We start from the raw sequence: 21,674 nt of genomic DNA on the forward strand, positions 1-21,674 counted from the left end.
TTCAATTTTAGTTTAACTGCTTTCTAACAAGACCACAGAGTTACTATAAAGAGGTAACAGATAGCTGTAAAAAATGACATTAGGAAGGAAACCCAAATGTCATCTAGTCCCTCCACTCACTTAATAGAAATTCCTAATAAAATATTAAGAAATATAATATGCATGAATTATAATGATAGACTAACATTTTTATTAACTTAGAAACCATATTTATCTAGTTTTACAGGAAGAAAAACATTAAAACTTGTTTTACATTATACCTTTTGAGAAGCTAGTTTGGTGCTGAAGAGTCAAAATTACCATTCTGGATTGAGAGAGGCAAGCACAGATGTCTCCAGGAACCAGGGAGGTGAGGAAAACATTAAAGCAAGTCAGGAGTAAAGAAATTAAGAGTGGCGAGGTGGTAGCAGGGGCAGAAGGAGGGGTGGATGGTGACTTGGGGGTACTCGGTTTCAAGGAAACAGGGAAATTACTCAGTTTCAGCTGACAGCTACCACGTGAGAATGCAGGCTTCAACTTTCTACACATTTCGATCTTTGAAGAAATACAGACTTTGTGAAGAGATTTTAAAAAGTCTAATCTTTAGACTTTAAATGTCAGCAGGTAATTAAAACAACAGCAACAACACCGCATAGGCCAAACCAAATGCCATCTGTCAGCGGCTGGTTGTGTCTCGTGCTCAGGATCCTGTCTCTGTCACTTACTTTTAGAAGTGTGTGAGGATACTGCTCAGGAAAACTTAAGGTTTCCGGGAGCGAGCAGAAAAGAGGAACGGGGGGGCCGGCACGCTCTGCTTTGGCAGCCCAGTGGGTGGGTTTGGATCCGGGTGCGGACCTACACTACCGTCAGCCATGCTGTGGTGGCGATCCACGTATAAGTGGAGGAAGGTTGGCACAGATGTCAGCTCAGGGCTAATTTTCCTCAAGCAAAACAGAAGATGATTGGATGTGGACGTTAGCTGAGGGCTAAACTTTCTTGGCAAAAAAAGAAAAAGAAAAAGGGGAAAAGGAACTTGGAGATTATATGAATGAGGACTGGGAAACTTAAGACACAAGGAGGTTATAAAACTTCGATGTCAAGATGAAATCTTAAGAGAAAAGGTTTCAACTACTGGAAACAATCTTTTTACTAATTTTCTTTGTTCAAGAAATTGATGACTCTAGCTGTTTTCACACAGCCGATGAGATCAAGGCGTGGTCAGTGCTCCTTACATCTGAACGCTACCTGCGAATCAGACCTGAGTTTCCCAGGTAGAGGTAACTACTGTGGCTGCATCCTCAACCGAGCAAAGGCAGAAACCTGTTCACTGAGTCCGTTTTTAATCACTGAAATCAGGGCAAATCTTATGATCTTCTTCCAAAGATATTAACAGTTCCAGGATGTCAGATTTTTCTATTTTCTTTTAAACGGTGTTAAAAGCGTCAATAAAAATTTTAAATGAAGATGTGTACTTTTTATCCTGATATCTATACGTGGTTTTATGGGGGCCCATAAGCAGCATCTTCAGCTGCAGGCAGCTTGAGAGGATGAAGCACATGCACTTTTCCAGTTGGTTTATTGCACTTCATGTACAGTCATACGCGGTTCTCCATTCACAGGTGATCTGGGAAGCCCTATTCCAACTCTTCTCTATATATACAATCTCCACAAATAAAATTCTAAATGTTTTATACACACTACAATATAAACCATCAAAGATGTATTTGGTAACCAAAATTTCTCAATAATAGCATTTTTAAAAAGATACAATTTTTTACCCTGGGAGCTAAGCTTTTTCTACAACGTGGTGTCTTTTGTCAACAAGGGACAGCAAAATCTTAAGCATTGCAATATCAATGTAGTGTTATTTGCTGCACCTACCATCCACTTCTACCGAGAAAGAATTCTTCCCCTCTCTCTCCCACCCTGGCAATTAGTGCAGCAGAAACACAGAAAGGGAAGTACTATGCTTAGGTGAACACCAGTTTGATTCAGCATTGAGCACCAGCTATGCAGATAAGTCTGTCATCTCTTCATAACAAGGGCATTCCAATTTAGACAATTTTATACTAAAGAAACCAGATAAAAAATTACATGTGTGTACCATACGAATATGTCTAAGTGTTATCTATAAAATGAATTTTCTTCCATTTAAAATAAACGTATTAAGAAATTTGTGAAATGTTAAAAAAATTACTTTATGTACTTAGAAAGGGTGCAAGTCCAAAAAGTTTTCTGAGAGTAATTTTTGCTATTAAATAATGAATTATAATTTAGCAATACATTTCATTCTACTAAAAATCACTTTCTGGAAATATTATGATAGCTAATTGTTATCAAAGAATAAAGACAGACATCTTATCCTAAACAAGCACACAAAAAACTCTCCAAAACTGGAGAAACTTAGACCGTCATATATAAGATATAAAAGCATTAGACTTCACCAGTTAAGAAGATTCTTGATTTGGTAACGGGCAATTTCATTTAAATCCATTGCCTGCTTTCAGTACCCTAGAAAATTTAGATCCTGTGTACCTATCTAGTATTTATCTAGAAACCCTTACCCACCCACCTACCTCATGTTCACTACGCTCCTCCTGGCTTCAAGGACGGGGCACTTCGCTTGCCCCTCTAGGTGAGCTCTGCAGTACTGAGAGCCACTGCACTGAGGCCTATGTGAATATCTTCTTTCACACTACATTTTTCTTGACATTTTGCCTAAGGAAAAAAACGCTTAACTACTAAGTGCATTAATTTCAGCAGCTTCTCAACTGAAAGCTTAACTTGCAACTGTTTAGCCAAATAATAGTATGAAACAATAAACTGACTCCAGCATTTATCATTCTAAGAATTTGGTAGTTTCATGTTTAATGCTACTACAGCCTGTATAAAAATGGGATTCGTAATATTATTTTCACCTTTTAAAAACAGTTTTACAACTTTGCCAACAGAGGTGACAATATGACATAATTATACCTAAAGTACCCTTAACTGCAAATGAGATGAGACTGCATTCATAGGCTTCAGAGAATGTGTAGTAAATTGCATAGAAATTCATCATCAATTTAAGTGACATGGTACCATGACGACTTACATATTAGCAGCTTAACAGACATCTTCAAATCTTTACAGAGTAACATACGAACTGTATGGCAGTGAGAACTTTTACAGATAGTAGCATATTAAAGCTCTGTCTACCTAATAATACATCCCCTGCAACAGAGAAACAACTCTGTTCAAAGCAAATGACCATCTCAATAACGATTAAATAAGCTGTTATCACTACTGTGTATTTTGTATACATATACACTATGAGAATATATAAATATCATATGGGAATACTTTGACAGTCTGACTGGTTAATAGCATATTGGTATAGTTACGTCTTCTATAACATGTGACTCATTTCAGCCTCAAATTTTAGAACTTTAAAATAAATAAGAGGTAATTTACAAAAATAAGCCATTATTTACAATTGCAAAAATTCATCCTGTGAATTTCTTATTATCTAGGAGAACTGTTTCACAGAAAAGGAAATTACTACTATCTGTGAAATAAAAAGGCACCTCAAGAGTTAAACTAAAGAATTTGTAAGTAGAAGTCAATTTACCTAGGTTACAGCCAAGAAAAGCATGAAGATTATTTAATAAATCTTCTTACATTTACTTGCACACAAGAAATTAATGATATATAACTTTTCAAATGCAGTTTTATTCTCCTTTACACTTCTTGTCCTAACGCTATATTATGACTGTGTTTTGGAAGAGGTGAGAGAGAACGAACACCTGAGGAAAACTCAGCAATGCTGTCTGATCTCTTACTGAAGGACATGTGAGGAGAAGTAGGGTGCAGTGTCGTCGTAATGGCTTACCCTCGACTGTCATGAGAAACAGAGCCACTCTACCTTTGGCTTTATCTGTGCGGAGCCACCCTAACAGGAGCAGTTGGCTAAAACAACTGAACACTTTAGATAGGGAAAATGTCCAATTAAAACACAAATCTGAATAAAGGTAAAACATCGTGAGATTCTTTGCTTTATAATGCAACCATAAAATTACCTATTTACAAAAATTAAAAGAAATGGTTCAACAAAGAATCAAACTGGTTTCTTGGGGTTTATCATTACAATGAATCTCTTTACTCTTTATGCTGTGAGCAGACAGTGATTATTTTGGAGAAGGAAAAATAAAGTGTGGAATTAGTAATGCAGAGGCTGAAAGGCAAGTGGCAAGACTAGAAGGATGCCTCAAACCAACGCTACTTTGTTCCCATTTCTACTGGCACGTAACCCCCAAGGTAAAAGGCCAGAATAACCAAAGCCATTTTAACAGTAGTGTGCGGAATTGTCAGCTGACAAACAACATAAAAACAAGTCACGCTATGTTATCTGTGGTCACGTTCTTCAGGGTTAGTCCAGTAACTCAAGACTTTACATTCTTTTGTCTTTATTTGTTTATTTTAATTAAACATGTAAAGGTTAATAAACAGACATAGTCCAGAGTTAGTAGGTTGGTATTATAACATTTATTAAAATAATGCTATGGGTTAATAGAAACAGCAAAGAACCAAAGAATTAAAATGCAAGCTATGTAAAATCCCAACTAAAACCCAAAAGTGTCTAATGTATTCATTCATTAGCTAACTAAAAGCCCAAGAAAGACAAGACACCCAATATAATAAAGTACTGCAAAACAATTGGCAATTTTCAGTTATCAAAATTGTGGATTTTGCATTTTGTATCCTTTTCTCAATCAAGAAAAAAATTCTTTTTGAATGTTATATAACATACATATAAAACAAGATAGAAAAATACATTATAAACTTGTAACAATGGCTGTAAATACATTATCTTACATGTTTCTCATAGGCAATAGGTTGGTTATGGTACATACATAGCATGAAACTACTAAGATAATAAAGAATAGACAAAAATACATGTCAGCTGTACGGTAACATACAAGCGACACTCCCATCTACCCACGCTAAAAAATTACATAATACTGTCAGAAAAAAAGTCTTAAAAACTACGTATTTTAATAAGAAATAAATTCAATAAAGAATGATAATACTGAGAACCAAGGCATTCAGAGATTTCAAAAGTCATGCTTTTTTTTCAGTTGATCCAAAATTTTGTCAACTAAGTTTTCAAAAGTTTGTTCAAAGCCAACATTACTCATAAATGTCACACATTTATTTCATATATTTACTTTTCTTCCCCATAAAAGACCTTTGATAAACATCTAAAATGTCCAGGTATAACATAGTTGAGATGAAACTGGATCAAATACTGGTATCGTTTTAAACTACTATCACCTCAAGTGTTTGAGTGTCGCAAATTTATTCAACCAACCAACCAAAATAAAAATCAAAATGGCACAGCATATATTGTAAATAAATCAAAACAACTGTATGTGTAACAGAAAGACAAAGCAGTGGCACATTAAACCAAAGCTAGCTGAATACAAAACAATGAATGTCTATTGCATAGTAAATAAACTGAAAACGTTTCCAAGTGAGACAAGATGATGGAGGAGGGCACCAGGAAGGTGCTTACTGAGCTTACTGCTGACCTTTGACTGTGAAGCTGTGAAGGTATGTAAGAGGGAACGAGTTGATGAGCTGGGAATCCACTGCCACTTAATATTTGCCACATCTGGTACCGAGCAGTTAATGATTATTTACTTAAGTGTTTAGATGTAGGCTCTGTGCATAAATCGCTTCAACTACAAAATTAACTGAACTTCAAGAGAAACTGGAAGCTGAAACTCACATGTAGTTGAGTATTAATATGCACAATGATGTGAGTTTTTCACAATCTTTTAAAGAAAAGAAGGTGTGTGGGGGTGGGGTGGAGTGGGGAGGGTAGCTTAGGTTATTAAAACCAGCAAAGAGATGGTAGAAAGAAGTCTGATTAAATTTCGGTCATTTAAAGACACTGTTTGCCAGAATGAAAATCACAAAGGTTCATTTTTGTGAAAAAGTTTGCTAAGCATACTATTATCTCCAATTAGTAAGGAAAAGTCCACCACACCTCCTCTTTCTCCAAATAAAATAAAGCTCTAATTTTGTCTGTAAACTGATGTTCAGATCACACATAATTTTTATCTCAGAATCCCCTTTGGGCTAACATTAAATAGTGCAATAACCAAAAGCACTCAATTATGATTTTAAAAGAATGATGTTTTAAAACTTGTCAGGCATTAGAAAAGTTATCAAATTTTTTCACAGTATCAGATTTGGCAAATTTGTATCAAGGTAACGTGGCAAAAATCATATAATTCAAACCATCAACTCATTTGTCTCCCCTCATATCTTCTTTCACATACTGGGCGACTGAGTAACATGCATTAACTGGTATTCTGAGGGAGGAGCTGATCTTACGAGACACTTGACTAAATGACCATGAAGGAAAATAAGGCACTTTCTTTTCTTTAGACTTATTCCAATACTTAAAAAATAAAAAAGAAAGACAAAAAGGCTCTTTTGGTCTTTTGTTTCTTGACAACCACCAGAAAAAATCATTTAATGAAATAAAGGGATTCTTTGTTCTTTTTCTTTTTTTTTTATAACACTTGAAAGTATAAAATGCTACATTTCCAAAAATATATATATTTTTTTCTGCACCAGCACCCTTGTATAGTAAAAGTATCTACTTTTTGTTCATTTGTTTCAATGCACTACACTTTATCTACAATTTCATTACATGTATACAGCAAATAGGCAAGCATGGCTTTTACATCCTTAATGATTTTTTTCTATACAGGGAGGTTTAAAAAAAAATATTTGAACAGTTTGCCCAGTAATGTGACACATAATGCATGTACCTTGTTCTCATATATTTTTTTAAGGAGGTGTAAAATAAAGGTTCAGTAATTTTAACTCAGATATTTATCTTTTTAAAAATAGTGTTGCAGTTTTGTTCTTTGCATTACTTTTCAAAATTCCTTAAGTTTTTGTCTCATGGCACACTTCTAATACTTCAAATTTTGGCAGGCAATATAAAAAAGGCTGCAACTTCTGCCCTTTGAGGGCACTGTAGTGACTAAACAGCATATCAAATTTTGAATACTTTTTGAGATCACTTCACCAATGACATCCCTGACCGAAGGTTCATGCATGATGCATCATCACACAGTACATTCAGAGAGCCTGGACTCGCTATGAGAAGAAAAGATTCCTAGAAGTCTCTCACAGTAACTGCCTCTGTCATTGAGTAGGTAAGGGCCATCTGTCTCCCCTTCTGAAGTGAGGCCTTCTTACCGTTCGCTTAGGGTGGGACATTAAAAGATGATCAGTGCTGTGGGATGAATTGGGCCTTATTGCTTTACTACTATTCAGTGCAGGTTCTAGAACCACTTTCACCCAAACAGAAAAAAAACCAAAAGCTGAGTTGGAGGACAACAATTTCTTTGTCTTTTGTTTGGTTAGATGGTAAGACGAACGGACAAGTGCCTCAGCTCGCTGCACTGACGACAGGCAAGCAAAGGCGATTACCAGTTAACTGATCAGCAGGCAGGCATGGTCAGGTCATCATTGGGTGAAGAGTTCAGAGGTCAGAAGGTCATAGGTTAGTTGCCGGTGGCGGCTGGGTGGTTAGAAACAAAAAACAAAACAAAAAAAAAAAAGAAAAGAAAAGATAGAGAAGAGATTAGTTTCAGCTAGTGACGGCTTAATGACAACATGAAAAACTAATCACAACTAATAAAAAAAAAGCATGTTTAATTCTGACAAACTGATTGACACCATCTACAGAATACAATAAAAATCATGACAATTTCATATCATGATTTGAACAAATGAAGGAGAGCCCACTCCCACAAAAAAAAAAAAATTGGTTAACAGGAAAAAATAGAAATAAAATACAACTAACAACTAATAGTTAGTAGCAGTCAATGAAGGAAATTGGAAAACAACAACAATGAATAGGTTTGGTATACAGAATTTTGAAACAGTCAGTGCAGTTATCAGTATCTGACTGCTATTAAGCATTAGTATTCTCTCAGATGCAAGCATTAAAGCAACTATTAATGATGGATGTGATTATTAATAACTGATGATTAACAGAAATGGATCTAAAGAAATTTAAATTTCTATGAACAATTTGGTTCAACATAAACTCTGGGCCAAACAAGGTTTCTTTTGTTCAATAAATGTTTATTGCTTTTTCAATTATTCTATTTACAAACAACATGGAATTTCTTGGCCTCATGATACAAAGCAATACTAAACTATAGTCTAGCAGTGTAGGCAACATCATGGGAACCAGAAAAAGGCCAGGCCTTCTGCGCTAGCCAACACTTTCCAGTTGAAAATACTATTTTACACATATAGAACACTTATAAAATGCACTTGCATGTAAACACTGTAAAATCCTGCCATTTAAAATTCTATACTCAAAAAGCTCTAAGTACATCAAAAAATATAAGAAATTTCTAATTGATACCAATAAGGCATTTTAAAACTACAGCTTTCTGTATTCAATTTCAAAGCTAATACTCTGCAAATACAATAAAATCTGACATTTCATATACATTCCTGCTTTATATTTTATATTTTAAAAGAAGCCACCTGTAAATACTATTTTCTTTCGCAAAATAACAAACAGAACAAAAAAATTTTTAAAAATTACAGTAAAACATAAAGTAGTTCTCAAGTGGAAAAGTTATCATTCCCAATGTCCTTGAGTTGTTCCTTCCTTAATCAACCTCTGTCACATTCTGCTTCACCAAACTTGGTCCACTTAACAGTAGTATGATTTTTAAGACTCATTCAACAGCTTAATTATTTCTACTATATTCTGAGGTTTGATACAATTTTCTGTACTGTTGCCATTGCGACTAAGGCAGAGGAGACGTGAATGAAAAGATATTCAGTGCAAAGGTAGATTCCATGCTACTTCATAAATCAAAACTCAGGAGGTGTAATGTTCAGAGTTTAAGTGATCTACATAATGGATTGGTTTACCTTCATATAACAAAAATGCTTTCTATAGTCTATCATTTAGGATAGTTTATAAATACTACAAAAATATTGTATCTTCAATGTGACCAAATTTTCCCTGAATTTCTTAAAAATAAGTGGAATTTTATTTAAAATAAAAACTGCTATTCCAAAATCAAAGAAGAAAATAAATATTTAACATGCTGTAGTCATACCACTTCATAGGTACTCCAGAAATACAGAATCTTAAAGCATTTTTGATATTACTTAAAATTTTGATTAAAATTGTATTAAGTTTCTTATACAAATTACATAAATGATGGTTTTTATAAAATCATTATTCAGAAAAATTCTGATTATGTTTTTTGAGTGTGGAATATATAAACAAAGCAAACTACCATTTACATATATGCCAGTACACCTAGAATACATCCTCTGCCAAGTCCTGGCCTCCTACAGTACACACAGGTGTGTCAACCGTGCAAAATTACTTATGGTTCATTACAACTAAAAAGTCAGTTGGTCTTTTATAGGCTTCAAATTCAGTTTTGAAATAGGTGTATTTTTAGTAAAGAAATAGATATTTGTCAACCATGTAGTACTCTAAATGCTCATATAGAATTACATGGTTATATGTCCAAGGGCTGAGCTCCTTGCATTAAATGAATGCTTATATTAATCTTCCCTTCAAAAGATTAAAAAATAATAATAAAAAACCTCAAAAATAGAGAAAACAGTAGTATCATAAAATAATTTAAGTGAAGGACTTCAGACATCTCCCTTAGACCCAAAGAGTGCATACAGTGATAGTAATAGCAGTATAGAAGTATTCTGTTATTTAAGAAAAAAAAAAAAAAAAAGGTAGCATTTCGGTTTGCTGACATTGCATTTTGAATAAAAACAGTGACAGGACTAATCAAAACACAGATAACTACAAAAGAGCCATGCATGGAATGTGCTGTTATTTCCAAATAAAATAAAATCTTCCTAATATTTTTAACTATCTCAAGGCACTGCAGTATTGAGTAGGCCAATAATTATTGTGTTAAAATTATGAGAAATCTCTTAAAAGGGATACAGGGAAAGGTTAACAGAAGAAAATGTACTTTAAAATGCTCTTTAGAACTATTTTAGACATTAATAATGTGAAAAAAAGCTTCAAATTATTCATGGAATTATCTGGTTTCCTTAAGTGCAAAGTGATTTTTTTTTTAACTTCTTCCTTCATTAGGAGACTTGTTCTGATGCAAGAAAGGTGGTGTACATGCTTGTCCACGACACACTTACAAGGTGTATTATCTTCATAAATAACCCTTGAGCTTGGGGGTCTAATTATTTTGTTCACTGAATGATCACTATAAGTAGCGTACGTATTAGTTAAAAGTCTTCAAGGCTCTTTAATTATGTATGATGCTAAATAAATAATCATCAATGTCTTTGGAAACGTATTTTATTCTGATGTGGACAACAGGTGTGTCCAGTATTTATCATCAGTATTCAAGATAACCATGTGAAGCAGGTAGGTCTTTCATAAGTGCACAGAAGATGTAGGATTGGGGTGTAAATCCATCACTTTTCCCCACTAATACTAGAGACTTTGATCAACTTAATTAGTAGGTAATAAACATGCCATAATAGAAGCTTATAAAAAATCCTTTTCTACCTTACTTTGGATTCCTATCTTTTGATGATAAACTTAGAAAACAATTCAATGTCAATAAACCGAAAATATCACTCCTCAATAAACATAAATAATTTATAATAGGGTCCAAGGGCATATATAGGACACAAATTACAAATGTTGAAAAGGAGAAAAATGAAGACTTATTTTCCAGTCACAGGTTAGTCAAAAAGGATATTCAAACAGCTGGATTCATGTCACCACAGAACTTCAAGAGATAGTTTACCTTCAGATAATATATTTTAGCAGCAAATGACAAAAATCAAAGGATCCATTTTGGCAAGAGAATGTAAGAATAAAAGGGAATTGATTTTCTGATTTATAAAAAATCCAACTGCATCAAAGTTATCTTCACAGTCCTTACTTTGTTGATTTTAGCTAGGTACTTGACATGCATATCCTCATGTTTATACAGTGGCTCAAATATCTTACTAAAAAGGAAAATGGAAACTAAATCTTCAGTTTTCTCCAAAAGGACACAGGAGGCATATATTCCTTTACTTCTCTCATTAAAGCACCATCCACTCAGTTCATTTTGCAAAACCAACCCAAAATTTCAGAACAATTAAAAGGCAAATTTTAGCAAAAATTATTACTGAAAAATAATTAAGGCAACATCAAAATTTAATAGCTCCCCAAATGGACTAATCTATGTTTTAGTAGGAATAAATCATAGTACATACTAATATAGGATTTAATAAATTAAAATATGAAGGGAGCAAAAAGAAAAGAACCCAACCCTTAAATCTGTCAATTATTACAAATTAATTTAGAAAAGGAAAAGAAATAGTGTGCAGGTAAGCAGTTATATTTTTCCATCAGGTGTGGTGTTGCAAATTTTATGGACGCCCAACGCATTTCTTAGAAACAAGAACTGCAGAACTAAACTAACCTCGGTCTGCGGTCACAATCCTTTGGTAAGGATGGACACGCATATCGTGCCTTCGAACTTTAGTAGCCACCGCACCTAGTTAAATTGCAATTACCAAGACAAAGTTAGAAAACATTCACAGGGGAAAAGAAAACAAACATTAACAGCAGGTTTATCAAAATGGATTTCAAATGTTCATTTACTACAAAAGTTTCGTTTTAAGAAACACGTTAAGGCACAGTAGTTTTAAAATTAACCATAATATGTTGCGTATATATGCATCTATTAATATTGCATTCATTTCAAACATCTTGGCCTTAACCTATTTCATCCATTCATTTACAATCCCAGGTTACAGTATTTCATGAACTCTATTAGATCCAAACATATTTAAGCTTTACTAGTCACATATTCACTGAAGTGCCTTTCTTGCAGCAGGACTACTTAAATAATGCCATGTTTAATACTGACAATTATTTGCTAACCTTAAGACCATCCAGAGTTTATCAATTAAAAAGGTTTAAAAGCAATTCTTAAAGCCTACAGATTGTGGTTTTAAACTTTGAGTCAATAAGTATGAACTGCAATGAATTAGGTGATTAGTAAAGCAAACAGTATAGTACACTTAGCAGTCAGTATACTACTACACACTCCTTTATAAATTACTGTTACTTTGTAAGATTCAGACTAAACCAAATTAATAACATACTTTTATTTTCTATCAGTGTGCAAAAAGTGCAAGTAAGTCACTGACTGCTAGGCTAAGCTTCCCCCCACCCCCCCAGAGGCTGCTGAGACTAAGCATTTGTTAAATTCAGATCTGATGAGGGTTCAGTTAAGACCGTTCTTGAATTCTTAGCCTTTCGTTGGGAAAGCCATACCTAAAGATAAAAGGAAGGGAATTAAAAATTAGTCATCAATGAAGATTTGATGCTAATACCAATCTCCTCACTACCACCAACACACATGTCTGCATCTGTTTTGAAGGGCACTGCTTATTTTAAAATAATGTGATGTGAGACTTGACATATATAGCATGCATGTTATCTGTGTGCAAATTTATTATAACTTAGCAATTTGAAATAATTTTCTCAGTTCTCTAAGTGGTCAATATCACATGTTTTACTGCTTAGGTGGCAAAGCGAGAAATAAAACTAATAATGGATTTTCATCATTTAGTACTCATTATTATTCATCTTATGAATGCCAATTAGGTATCTGTATATTTTGCTTTTAATTTTGTCAGTCTAACAATTAAGTATTATAAATAAAAATTTCCCAACACAACAAAAAATACATTGCTTTAAAGTGAGAAACAAATTTTACTGCAGTGCCTCTTGCTGTTTCTAAGCAGTAAACTGGTCCATCACCCTTTTTCATTTTAGATGAACTACTCTTATACAAGTATAACTCCACGAGGCAAAATCAGCAAGATCTTGCATTGAGAGTGCTAGAACAGCAGCTGGTGGCTAAGAGGGCCAGCCCTGCAGGAAGCAACAGTCAAACTCCTCCAACAGACGCTGTGCGTGCAGCAGAGAGGAGCTCTGGGGGAAAGGAGCAGGCATGGGGCCACAGGACAGAGCGTTAACAGAAAGGAAAACGTCAACAGGTTACATGTTACATGTTATTTAAAAATGCTTCATGAAATGTGCAACAGAAACAAGCCTCTCATAAACAGTTCTACGTAAAATTCTGACCTATAGTATTTTATACAATGATTTAGAGATAAACGAAAAACATGTACAATAAAATGTATCTGCTCATGAAACAAAAGGCACCTGAGTGCATGCACACACACAGATAACATACAGAGCACTGTGGCTTTCTTTAATTGAACAATGACTTTCAAGTTTAAATCTTAGTGTCCGGTTCATTAAAGGCTTCCAAATTTTTATAAATCAGTATTAAGGCTGGAAAAAAAACACCCTTAAAAGATCAGATAAGTCCTAAAAGTCAATAGCATGCACGCAGCACCAAGGTCATATACAATTCAAGAAAAAAGTATTCAAATTCTGTCTGGTAAAACAAAGGGGCAGCACGGAAACAGTTTGTTCCACATTGACTGGTCGTGTTATAACAGCTGCTGTATTCTAGTCCTTCATCCAGCAAGTCAATGGGCTGAAATATCAGGCATGACTGGCATTTCAATCCACTCTATAAAAAAAAGGCATCAGTAATGTCTTTTTCAAGCACACCACTTTTTGTTCATGTAAAACCAAGCGTTTATAGTATGATCTTAATTTTTGCCTCAAGTGTGATTCTAATTCAGTGACCTGGTATTTATTTAACAATTCCATACTGTACTACTGAAATTAAGAGTATTTCTTATTCTTAAGAGGACTTCAAAAAGAAAAACTGAAGAAATCTGAAGAAGGCGACTATTTACCTGGCCTTTCTCATATTTTAAGTCATCACAAATATTAGAAAACACACATAGTAACAGCAGTTTCAAAATGATCTCAAAATACTTTCACATAGAAATTTAAAATTCAGTCGACAATTAAGTAAATCTCTGAGATAGAAGGAATCTAACTTTGGGTGGTGGAGCTGATGGAGGGGATAGGCCAATGGATGGGATCTAAAACTAAGAATGACGTCAGTGATGTCAAATGTGTATTTTCTGCTTAAAATGTTCACAGCAAATTTACCCAACCAAAGTGAATTTGAGTTACCAAAGTGAATCTGAAAAAATTTAAAGTGCAATTATTTACAAAGAGAACCCTTAGAGAGGCTGAAATAAATTCAGTCTTCAGCTTTTCCTAATGGAAACTTGTCTGGCCTCTTTAAAACTGATATAATCATTTCAAAGTCTGGGACAGCAAAATTTAGGAATAAAAATGTTGTTAACCATACAAGGAGATCAACTTACCTAATACACCACTAGGTTCAATAGGATACTCAAGGATTGATGTAGCTGGTGCCAACGTGTAGGGGTATTCATAGGGTGTGTAGATTAAACCAGCTTCGGGCCCTGGAGGAACTATTGCAGCAGTTGGGTGAGGAGTTCCGTTTGGCATGACAGCGGTCTGTATTTGTCTGATCAAAGGCATTATGGTAGGGCCAGCTGGCGTAGGAGTGCGCAGGGCAGCTGGTGGGAGAACAGGCGCAGGCCCAGTAATAATCCTTGGAGCAGCCTGAGCTGTTGCTGCAAGAGAAAAGGCAAGGGCTGCTACAGTAAGCAAAGAAATTTAGAAGGAAGTATAGAGATAGCAGTATAAAATACGGAAAATGAGAGGGAAGTAGGAAAAAGAAAGGAAAAAGCAGGAAGGAAGAAAAATAAAAGGAAATCATTAGTACATGCGCTGATCACACAAAAATGCCAAAGCACACCAATCAAATGCAAACAGCTTCCCCCTTCCCAATGTGATTAAGAATAAATGTGCAAAAATTAAAAAGCCACTGTAAAAAAAAAAAAAAGACCATTAAAATAGGTTATATTTAGTTCATATATTTGATATATCTGTATTTTTAAGATCTCGTGAGATGAAAGGTACATGCAGAAGCACAAGAAAAAACTTGCATTAAAAGATGTTAAAAAATATTTTGTAATTGGAGTCCACAGAAATACAGTTTTTGTATATTTCTAGAGAGTAGCTTCAGTTTCAAATTAATATAACTTTCACTGTATTAAGGGAGTCAAGCAACCACTAGTTATACATTTTCTGCATCTGTAGGAATTAACTTCTTCATAGACAAAACAATACAAAAAATATCCCATTCCTAAATAGATAACTATTAATGATATACAGTCATGGACCACATGACATTTCAGTTAAAGATGGACCACATTTACAATGGTGGTCCCACAAGATTAGTACCATATAGCCTAGGTGTGTACTGGCTATACCATCTAGGTTTGTGTATGTGCACTCTGTGATGTTCACACAATGACGAAATCACCTAACAACGTATTTCTCAGAATGTGTCCCTGTCATTAAGTGACACATGACTGTACTCATTTTCATGAGTAAATTAAAGTCAACTACTTGTAAAGTAACCCCTTCTAAACACACTAGGTTGCCTACATTTTTGGAAAGTTGGCTAGGACTTTAGTTTTTACCTCTTTAAAAAAATTAGTATTTAAACATATTAATATTCATATAAATGATGTGTAAACCTTAGATTGTCTCAAAATATAAATTTCACATTATGTCATTTTAAATATTAAAAAAGCAATCCTCACAGTTTATGAAAGCATGCATATAAAGGAAAAAATGGGATTAAAAGTAGTATCACCTACTGCTCTCTGTGAACTCACATATGAAATCAATAGAGAAAAATATTGGAGGGAATACATGCAAGCAAGACAAAAGGACAGAATTCAACAGGAGGATCACTGCATTCAGATACATTCCAAATTAGCTTTTTTTTTAAAAAAAAGTTTTGGAAATGTTTTTGTTCTTTGAGCAAATCCAACAAAATAAGCTAGAAGCCTTAAATCTGTAGTTAATAGAAGAGAAAATTTTCTGAAACTATTGAATTTAGAAGTTGAAATTTCATCAAAAGAATAAAAGAAAAGTTTATTAACCCAAAACTTAGACATACTGGCATAAAATAAAATTAAGAGAGTGTCTTCAATTCATGAAAGCAGTAAAAATGAAACTGTTAGTCCCATATCAAGTGATAATTATTTCAACTCTTCTCTTTGTTTAACTGTTCATGTGTTGTGCTGCCAAAGGAGAAAGGCTTGTGGACAAAACGGCTGCAACAGTTATAACCCTGGGCCTCAGTTTCATTCTTACGTGATTTAATGTTGGCATCTCTGTAGGTGCCATTCAGAATCGCAAGCTCCATCAGCTGCATCTTCTTCAGGCTGTCTTCTCCTTCTGCCTATACATGGGAAACACAACAGCAGTAAGCACTTGAGATGGTCCACATACATGACAGCCTCATCTATGCACAAGCCTTAAAATAGGTATCATGTGACTACTGCCACCTGTTTCAATCAGGGAAAAAAGACCAGGCACCAAAAGGTGCTGACATACTGAAGCCCACTCTCTCAAGTGATGGTATGTTGACACAGGATACTCTCAACTGCCACTAGCTAAATTTGTATTTGGACATTTTTACGCAAGCTATGTTGATTATGGAAGTTCTAAGCGTTGCTTTTAAATGGAATCAATGAAAATGTTAGATAAGGTTAAATACAGTATATTCTCTTTGGCATTTATCATTTTGTTGAAGATTACAAAACTCAAATGTGTTCATTAAAAGAAAAAAAAACAAAAAGAAAACCTGGGATTTTAAACATGTAAGATTTGATTGTGGTATTCAAGTAAGAGAATTTTTTGTTTAATTGTCCAAAAAGGAAAATTTAATAAAATCATAATAATCATAAGAATTTCTAAAATTTGTATACACATTCTGTTCTCTTATGTCAACATCCCACTCTCCCCTCAATGAGCAAGAGCTAGCAATTCTAAAAGCAAATCTATCTTTACGGTCAACATGTAATGCAATGTCCAAACCATGAAATATTTAAAAGCAAAAAGGGGCACTATTAATAACTATGCTATGACGACAGGCATAAACCAGGATGGTCTCTGATCATCCAAATGTTTGGCCATCCCATTTACCTGGGATTCACCCCACCCCTTCCATTCACTGTTGTCAGCCTGTTCTAGTCAACTACTACAAAATTATGTTAATGGGATCTGTTCTCCAATCAATCTATACATAATGGCCACATTCACTGCTCAAAACACAACTTTCATCTTAATGTTTCTTAATATTCTCATATCTCAAAACCCCTCATGGTTTCCTACTACCTAAAAATATAAACCATTCATGCTACCTATGATCTGGCCCCAAACTACCTTCTTAAGTTAAATCAATTAATCTTACACTATTTTTTACACGTAGTGTGTATGTTATAAATCAAACCAAATCACTCCCTGTTATTCATCTCTGTGCATATTCTTATTTCCTCCATCTTGAATGCTCCTCTGTACTCTGCTCTACCCCCTCCTCTTTCCAAATTGTATCTAATCCTTGCAAACTTCAACCAAACGCTACCTTCTCACAGGGCCGTCTGTAGATTATATGGCTTCTGCCTTGAATTAAAGTTTGTTGTAAACAACCACTACTGAAGTAAGCTCCTCGAGAATAGAGTCTATTTCTTATTTATCACTACCTATCTCCCTATTCATGCTACCCCTCAAGTTATTTGCTAGGATTTACTTTTTAAGTGATTGGTATGAGAAATCTTTAACTAACTTTATTTCCAAATCTCAAATGTCTAAATTCTACAGAATAAACTCTAATGCAGCAGAAAGAAGCAGCAGGTGACGGTCCATTTACTACAGTTCATCCCTGAAGATGGTGGCAGAAATGGAACTCTGTGCTCCTCACATATTTTATGCACTATCTAATCCTCAGGACTTCCTATGATACAGTTTTCTGACATAACTTTGGTCCTTTCTGATTCAAGAAAGGAGCAGTACCAGGACAGATGACAAACTTCTCAGTCCTCCTTTTCTATTAGAACTGTAAATGCCACACAAAACTCTGTCCATGGAACCAGAGCAGCAAATGGGGTAGCAGAGAGAACTGCTGAGGTTTTTAATAACCACAAACAATTAAACTAAAGATGAGTGAAAACGTCATGAAGACGGTGTTAACGTACCACTGCCAATTTTCCAAAAACCTGTTTTGCAGTAGTAGAAAATGGAGAAGAAATCTGAATGCTTGTGGAATTACTAATCCTTGATCTCTATGAACTTGTACAAAGACGAATGGAAAAAAAATAAAGTACTATGATTTCTTTAAAAGACACAGCAATTACTTGTTAAAGATAAAATAAGTAAGCACTATCAGTGGAAAGGAAGAATTAGAATCATTATGATTTAACTCAAACTTGTTCACTGAAAACAACTAATACTAAAAATTAAAACATCAAGTCATTTCAAATTTAAATCCTACACATGATAATAGAATACCAGAATAAGTCCATGAATTATACACTATATAAATAAAAAGAAAAGTAATAGCTATATCTTTAGTCATCTTCCACAATGAGAAAGGGGTACATGTTTGAAATTGCCAGCAAATCAGAAGAAATAAAGATGGAAGAAGTGATTTGACATAATGCTTCACACAGAGCCCTGTCCAGAGAAGAGGTGCTTAAACATATTTTAATTGAAATGCTTCTTTTGGATAACAAAATAACCCCACTCATTAGCTGGTGATGCAGCGTCAAACACAGGAGAGAGCCAGAGAAAGATGATGGAAGAAACACATGTGTGCACATCAGGGTATGCACATGCATTTCTGTGCCTTTTGCGGAGTGCAGGAAACTGAAAAACAGATGGAGTGACATTAGCAGAGACCCCTGAAGAGGAGAATAAAAACCAGAAAGCACAGCTTTAACCAGGCAGTGTCAGTGGAGTATGCCATGATGACACAGCCAGAGGCCACTGAGACTTCCAAGTTATGAATTATGGTACGTACACTGGATTGTATCACATTATGGCCGACTACACTAACACCTCCCAGAAGAGCCCAGAATTTAGCTGGCAAAGCTGGAATTTGAACCTGGTGGTCTCACTCCAGAGAGCTTCACTACGGCGTCCTCACCACTCCCACCCACACTGTACTCAGAGAGCACCATTCTGTGTGTCAAGAGATGGCAGAGTTCGTTACAGAATTACTTTCACTCAGAAGTCGTTATTTGAGCCTTCTTGCCCTGGTTTTGTCAACAAAACTTGGCAGTTAAACCTGCCTGAACACTGCTGAAGGCACATGCCACCTCTTTTTCAAACGTAAGTTCAGACAAGAAAACTTGCTGGTTTCTGAAGTTATCACTACTAAGTTTTTCCTATAGTCCAGTGGCTCTAGAACTTCTATGAGCCAGGCTTCAGACTGGGAGTTTATTTGACCTCTCCTCTTCTCAAAAAGATACAAGCTGATCAAATATGGCATCCTGAAATCATACATCTCAACTCCAGACATTTCAAAAGGTATTTTATAGAAACTTGCTCTATTGAGAGTGAACACTGACTTTTGGTTGCTCTTAAGCAACCAAAGCTAAGATGATAAAATGCTATTTTACAATGCTGAATCCAAGTGGTCATCTGGAACCTCCTAACTTCTCATTTCTTAAGTATTTGCTCTATATTTTAAAAATCAAGGTATAATTTATATGCAGTGAAATCCTGAGATCTTAAGCGCAACATTCCATCAGTTTTAAGGAATGTACATCAAGATAGGACATTTCCACCAACTAGAAAGTTCCCTGTGCCTCTTCCCAGTCAAGTCCCACCAAGAAACCACAGATCTGATTTTTATCACCGCAGTTTAGTTTGCCTATTCTAGAATTTCATATAATGGAATCATGTAGTATATACTTTTCTGTGTCCAGTTTCTTTCTCTCAACCTATTTATGAAACTCTTGCAATATTGTTGCATGTATCAGCAGTTCGTTTGTTTTAACAGCTGAGCAGCATTTCATTTATTTATCCATTCTTTTGGATGTTTCTAGCTTTGGGATATTGTGAATAAAGGCACTATGAAAATTCTCATACAAGGCTTTTTTTTTTTGGTGAACTTAAGTTTTCATTTTTCTTGGATAATTACCTAAGAGGAGAATTGCTGGGTCATAGGGTAGATGAATATTTCTCTTGTATTTTGCATGGAAAACATTATGTAAAGATAATTAGGATATTATGAATAACACTTTTACCTTTGAAACAGAAAAGTTTAAAAATATAACAAACACTTGCTAACTTCTTTACAGGTCCACTTCCCCATATCTAAAACCTGTGGCATCAGAGTGTTTCGAGAATTTTTCAGATTTGTAGAAAGATAGTATTTCAATGATAACAAAACATCCCCAATGAGTCTGGGGGAACACTACAATAATCCAATCTGTAACAAACATAAAAATACTCACACTAAGTGGGATAAAAGACACACTATAAACATATTTTTCTGAACTTCTGGGGGTTTGCAATTATGAATGATAGATAATGGATCTGTATATAAATATATAAAATTTATGCATATATTATAGTTAGATACAGCTATGCTATTAAGATAGAAAAAGATCATGGTTAATACTAGATGAGAGTAACAAGGTTTTAATAATTTAGAGTAGAACAATTTATATATTGTTCTTCCTTATTAGAACTAGATACTAGATCTTCATCATCTAAGCATTTATGCTTCGGAACAGAGCTAAGGAATTGGTACCATATTATCCCCGAGGTTCAGACAAGTTAAGTAGCTTATCCAAGGTTACACAGGTCACACTGCAAAACTGGCTTCCAATCCATAGTACCTGATCCAAAGTCCTCGTTATACCTTCTCCAATGATGTGGTGACTTTAAGTGGAAGTATCTTTTGAATTCATCAATGACCTCACGTAAGAAATGAAGAAAATCAAGTTTATTTGGTATTTTAAAATCTATAAAGTACACATTAAAGAAAACCCACTACGACAATGTAATGAATTATAATAGAGAGCTGAAACAAATGTATGAATATTTCCAAATCATTAATAATGTGTCAACTGATAAAATAATTCAAACCACTGCCTATAAGAAAAACCCAAAGTCTCCAAGGCACCGAACAACTTCTATAAGCAGCTCTATCTGCAAACATTTTGTACTAGTCAAAATCATCTGTCCGCTGTCCCCTGGAAAATACCTTATGCTTTTCTGCCTCCAAGTTAGACAAGATCCTGTCTAGAAGCATCCTGTGCTGCCTCTTCTAACAGCCCAGATCACTTCTCTCCAGCGGACAGTCTTTTGAAACCAGTCCCACATAAAACAGATGGCATCACTTTCTCAAATCTATGCCACTCCTTTTGGGGAAATCGATCACATATTGCCATATACTATCTCCTCTTTTCTATTTTTTTCATCTTGTTTTTAGGAAATGTCTCAAGTGACTTATATCCATAGCTAACCAAAAACTAATAAACCAGTCTTCTTCATAGCCCCCAATGCCCTGCAAAGGTGAATTTGCTCAATAAATTAGAAAATGCAGATTCTTACTTTTCCATAAATTTGAAATGAGTAGAAAAGTTTTTCCAAGCATAAAAGAAAAAGTACATGACTAATTCAACTGGAGAACAAGGGCTGAATAAGAAATTAGAAAAGAGAAAATGAAGAGTGACCAAAACTTACAAAGAACTTTAAAACCAATCATTGCCTGCATCTACTCTACCAGCTAAAGAAAAGTCTGGCAAAGACCTTAACTGAC

At 34.8% G+C, this 21,674-nt stretch overlaps 1 protein-coding gene across 16 annotated transcripts in view; it reads right to left on the reverse strand.

Annotated features, from left to right (window-relative positions):
• Positions 1-1,538: 1,538 nt before the first annotated feature.
• The window catches only part of QKI (QKI, KH domain containing RNA binding), a 152,529-nt gene continuing 132,393 nt past the window's right edge, over positions 1,539-21,674 (reverse strand). For 3 of the 16 annotated variants that reach the window (XM_044761027.2, XM_070519675.1, XM_044761032.2), the window contains 4 exons: positions 16,214-16,301; positions 14,341-14,640; positions 11,493-11,567; positions 1,539-7,564 (listed from right to left, as the gene is read on the reverse strand). In XM_044761027.2, the coding sequence (XP_044616962.1) occupies positions 7,548-7,564; positions 11,493-11,567; positions 14,341-14,640; positions 16,214-16,301 (480 nt within the window). In that variant the 3' untranslated portion in view covers positions 1,539-7,547. Of the gene's footprint in view, positions 7,565-8,112; positions 13,626-14,340; positions 14,641-16,213; positions 16,302-21,674 lie in introns of those variants that run through there. The other 13 variants (XM_044761029.2, XM_070519758.1, XM_044761028.2 and 10 more) reach the window with 10 other exon arrangements.

Source organism: Equus asinus, chromosome 1 (assembly GCF_041296235.1).
Source record: "Equus asinus isolate D_3611 breed Donkey chromosome 1, EquAss-T2T_v2, whole genome shotgun sequence".
In the NCBI taxonomy this organism is placed as follows: domain Eukaryota; kingdom Metazoa; phylum Chordata; class Mammalia; order Perissodactyla; family Equidae; genus Equus; species Equus asinus.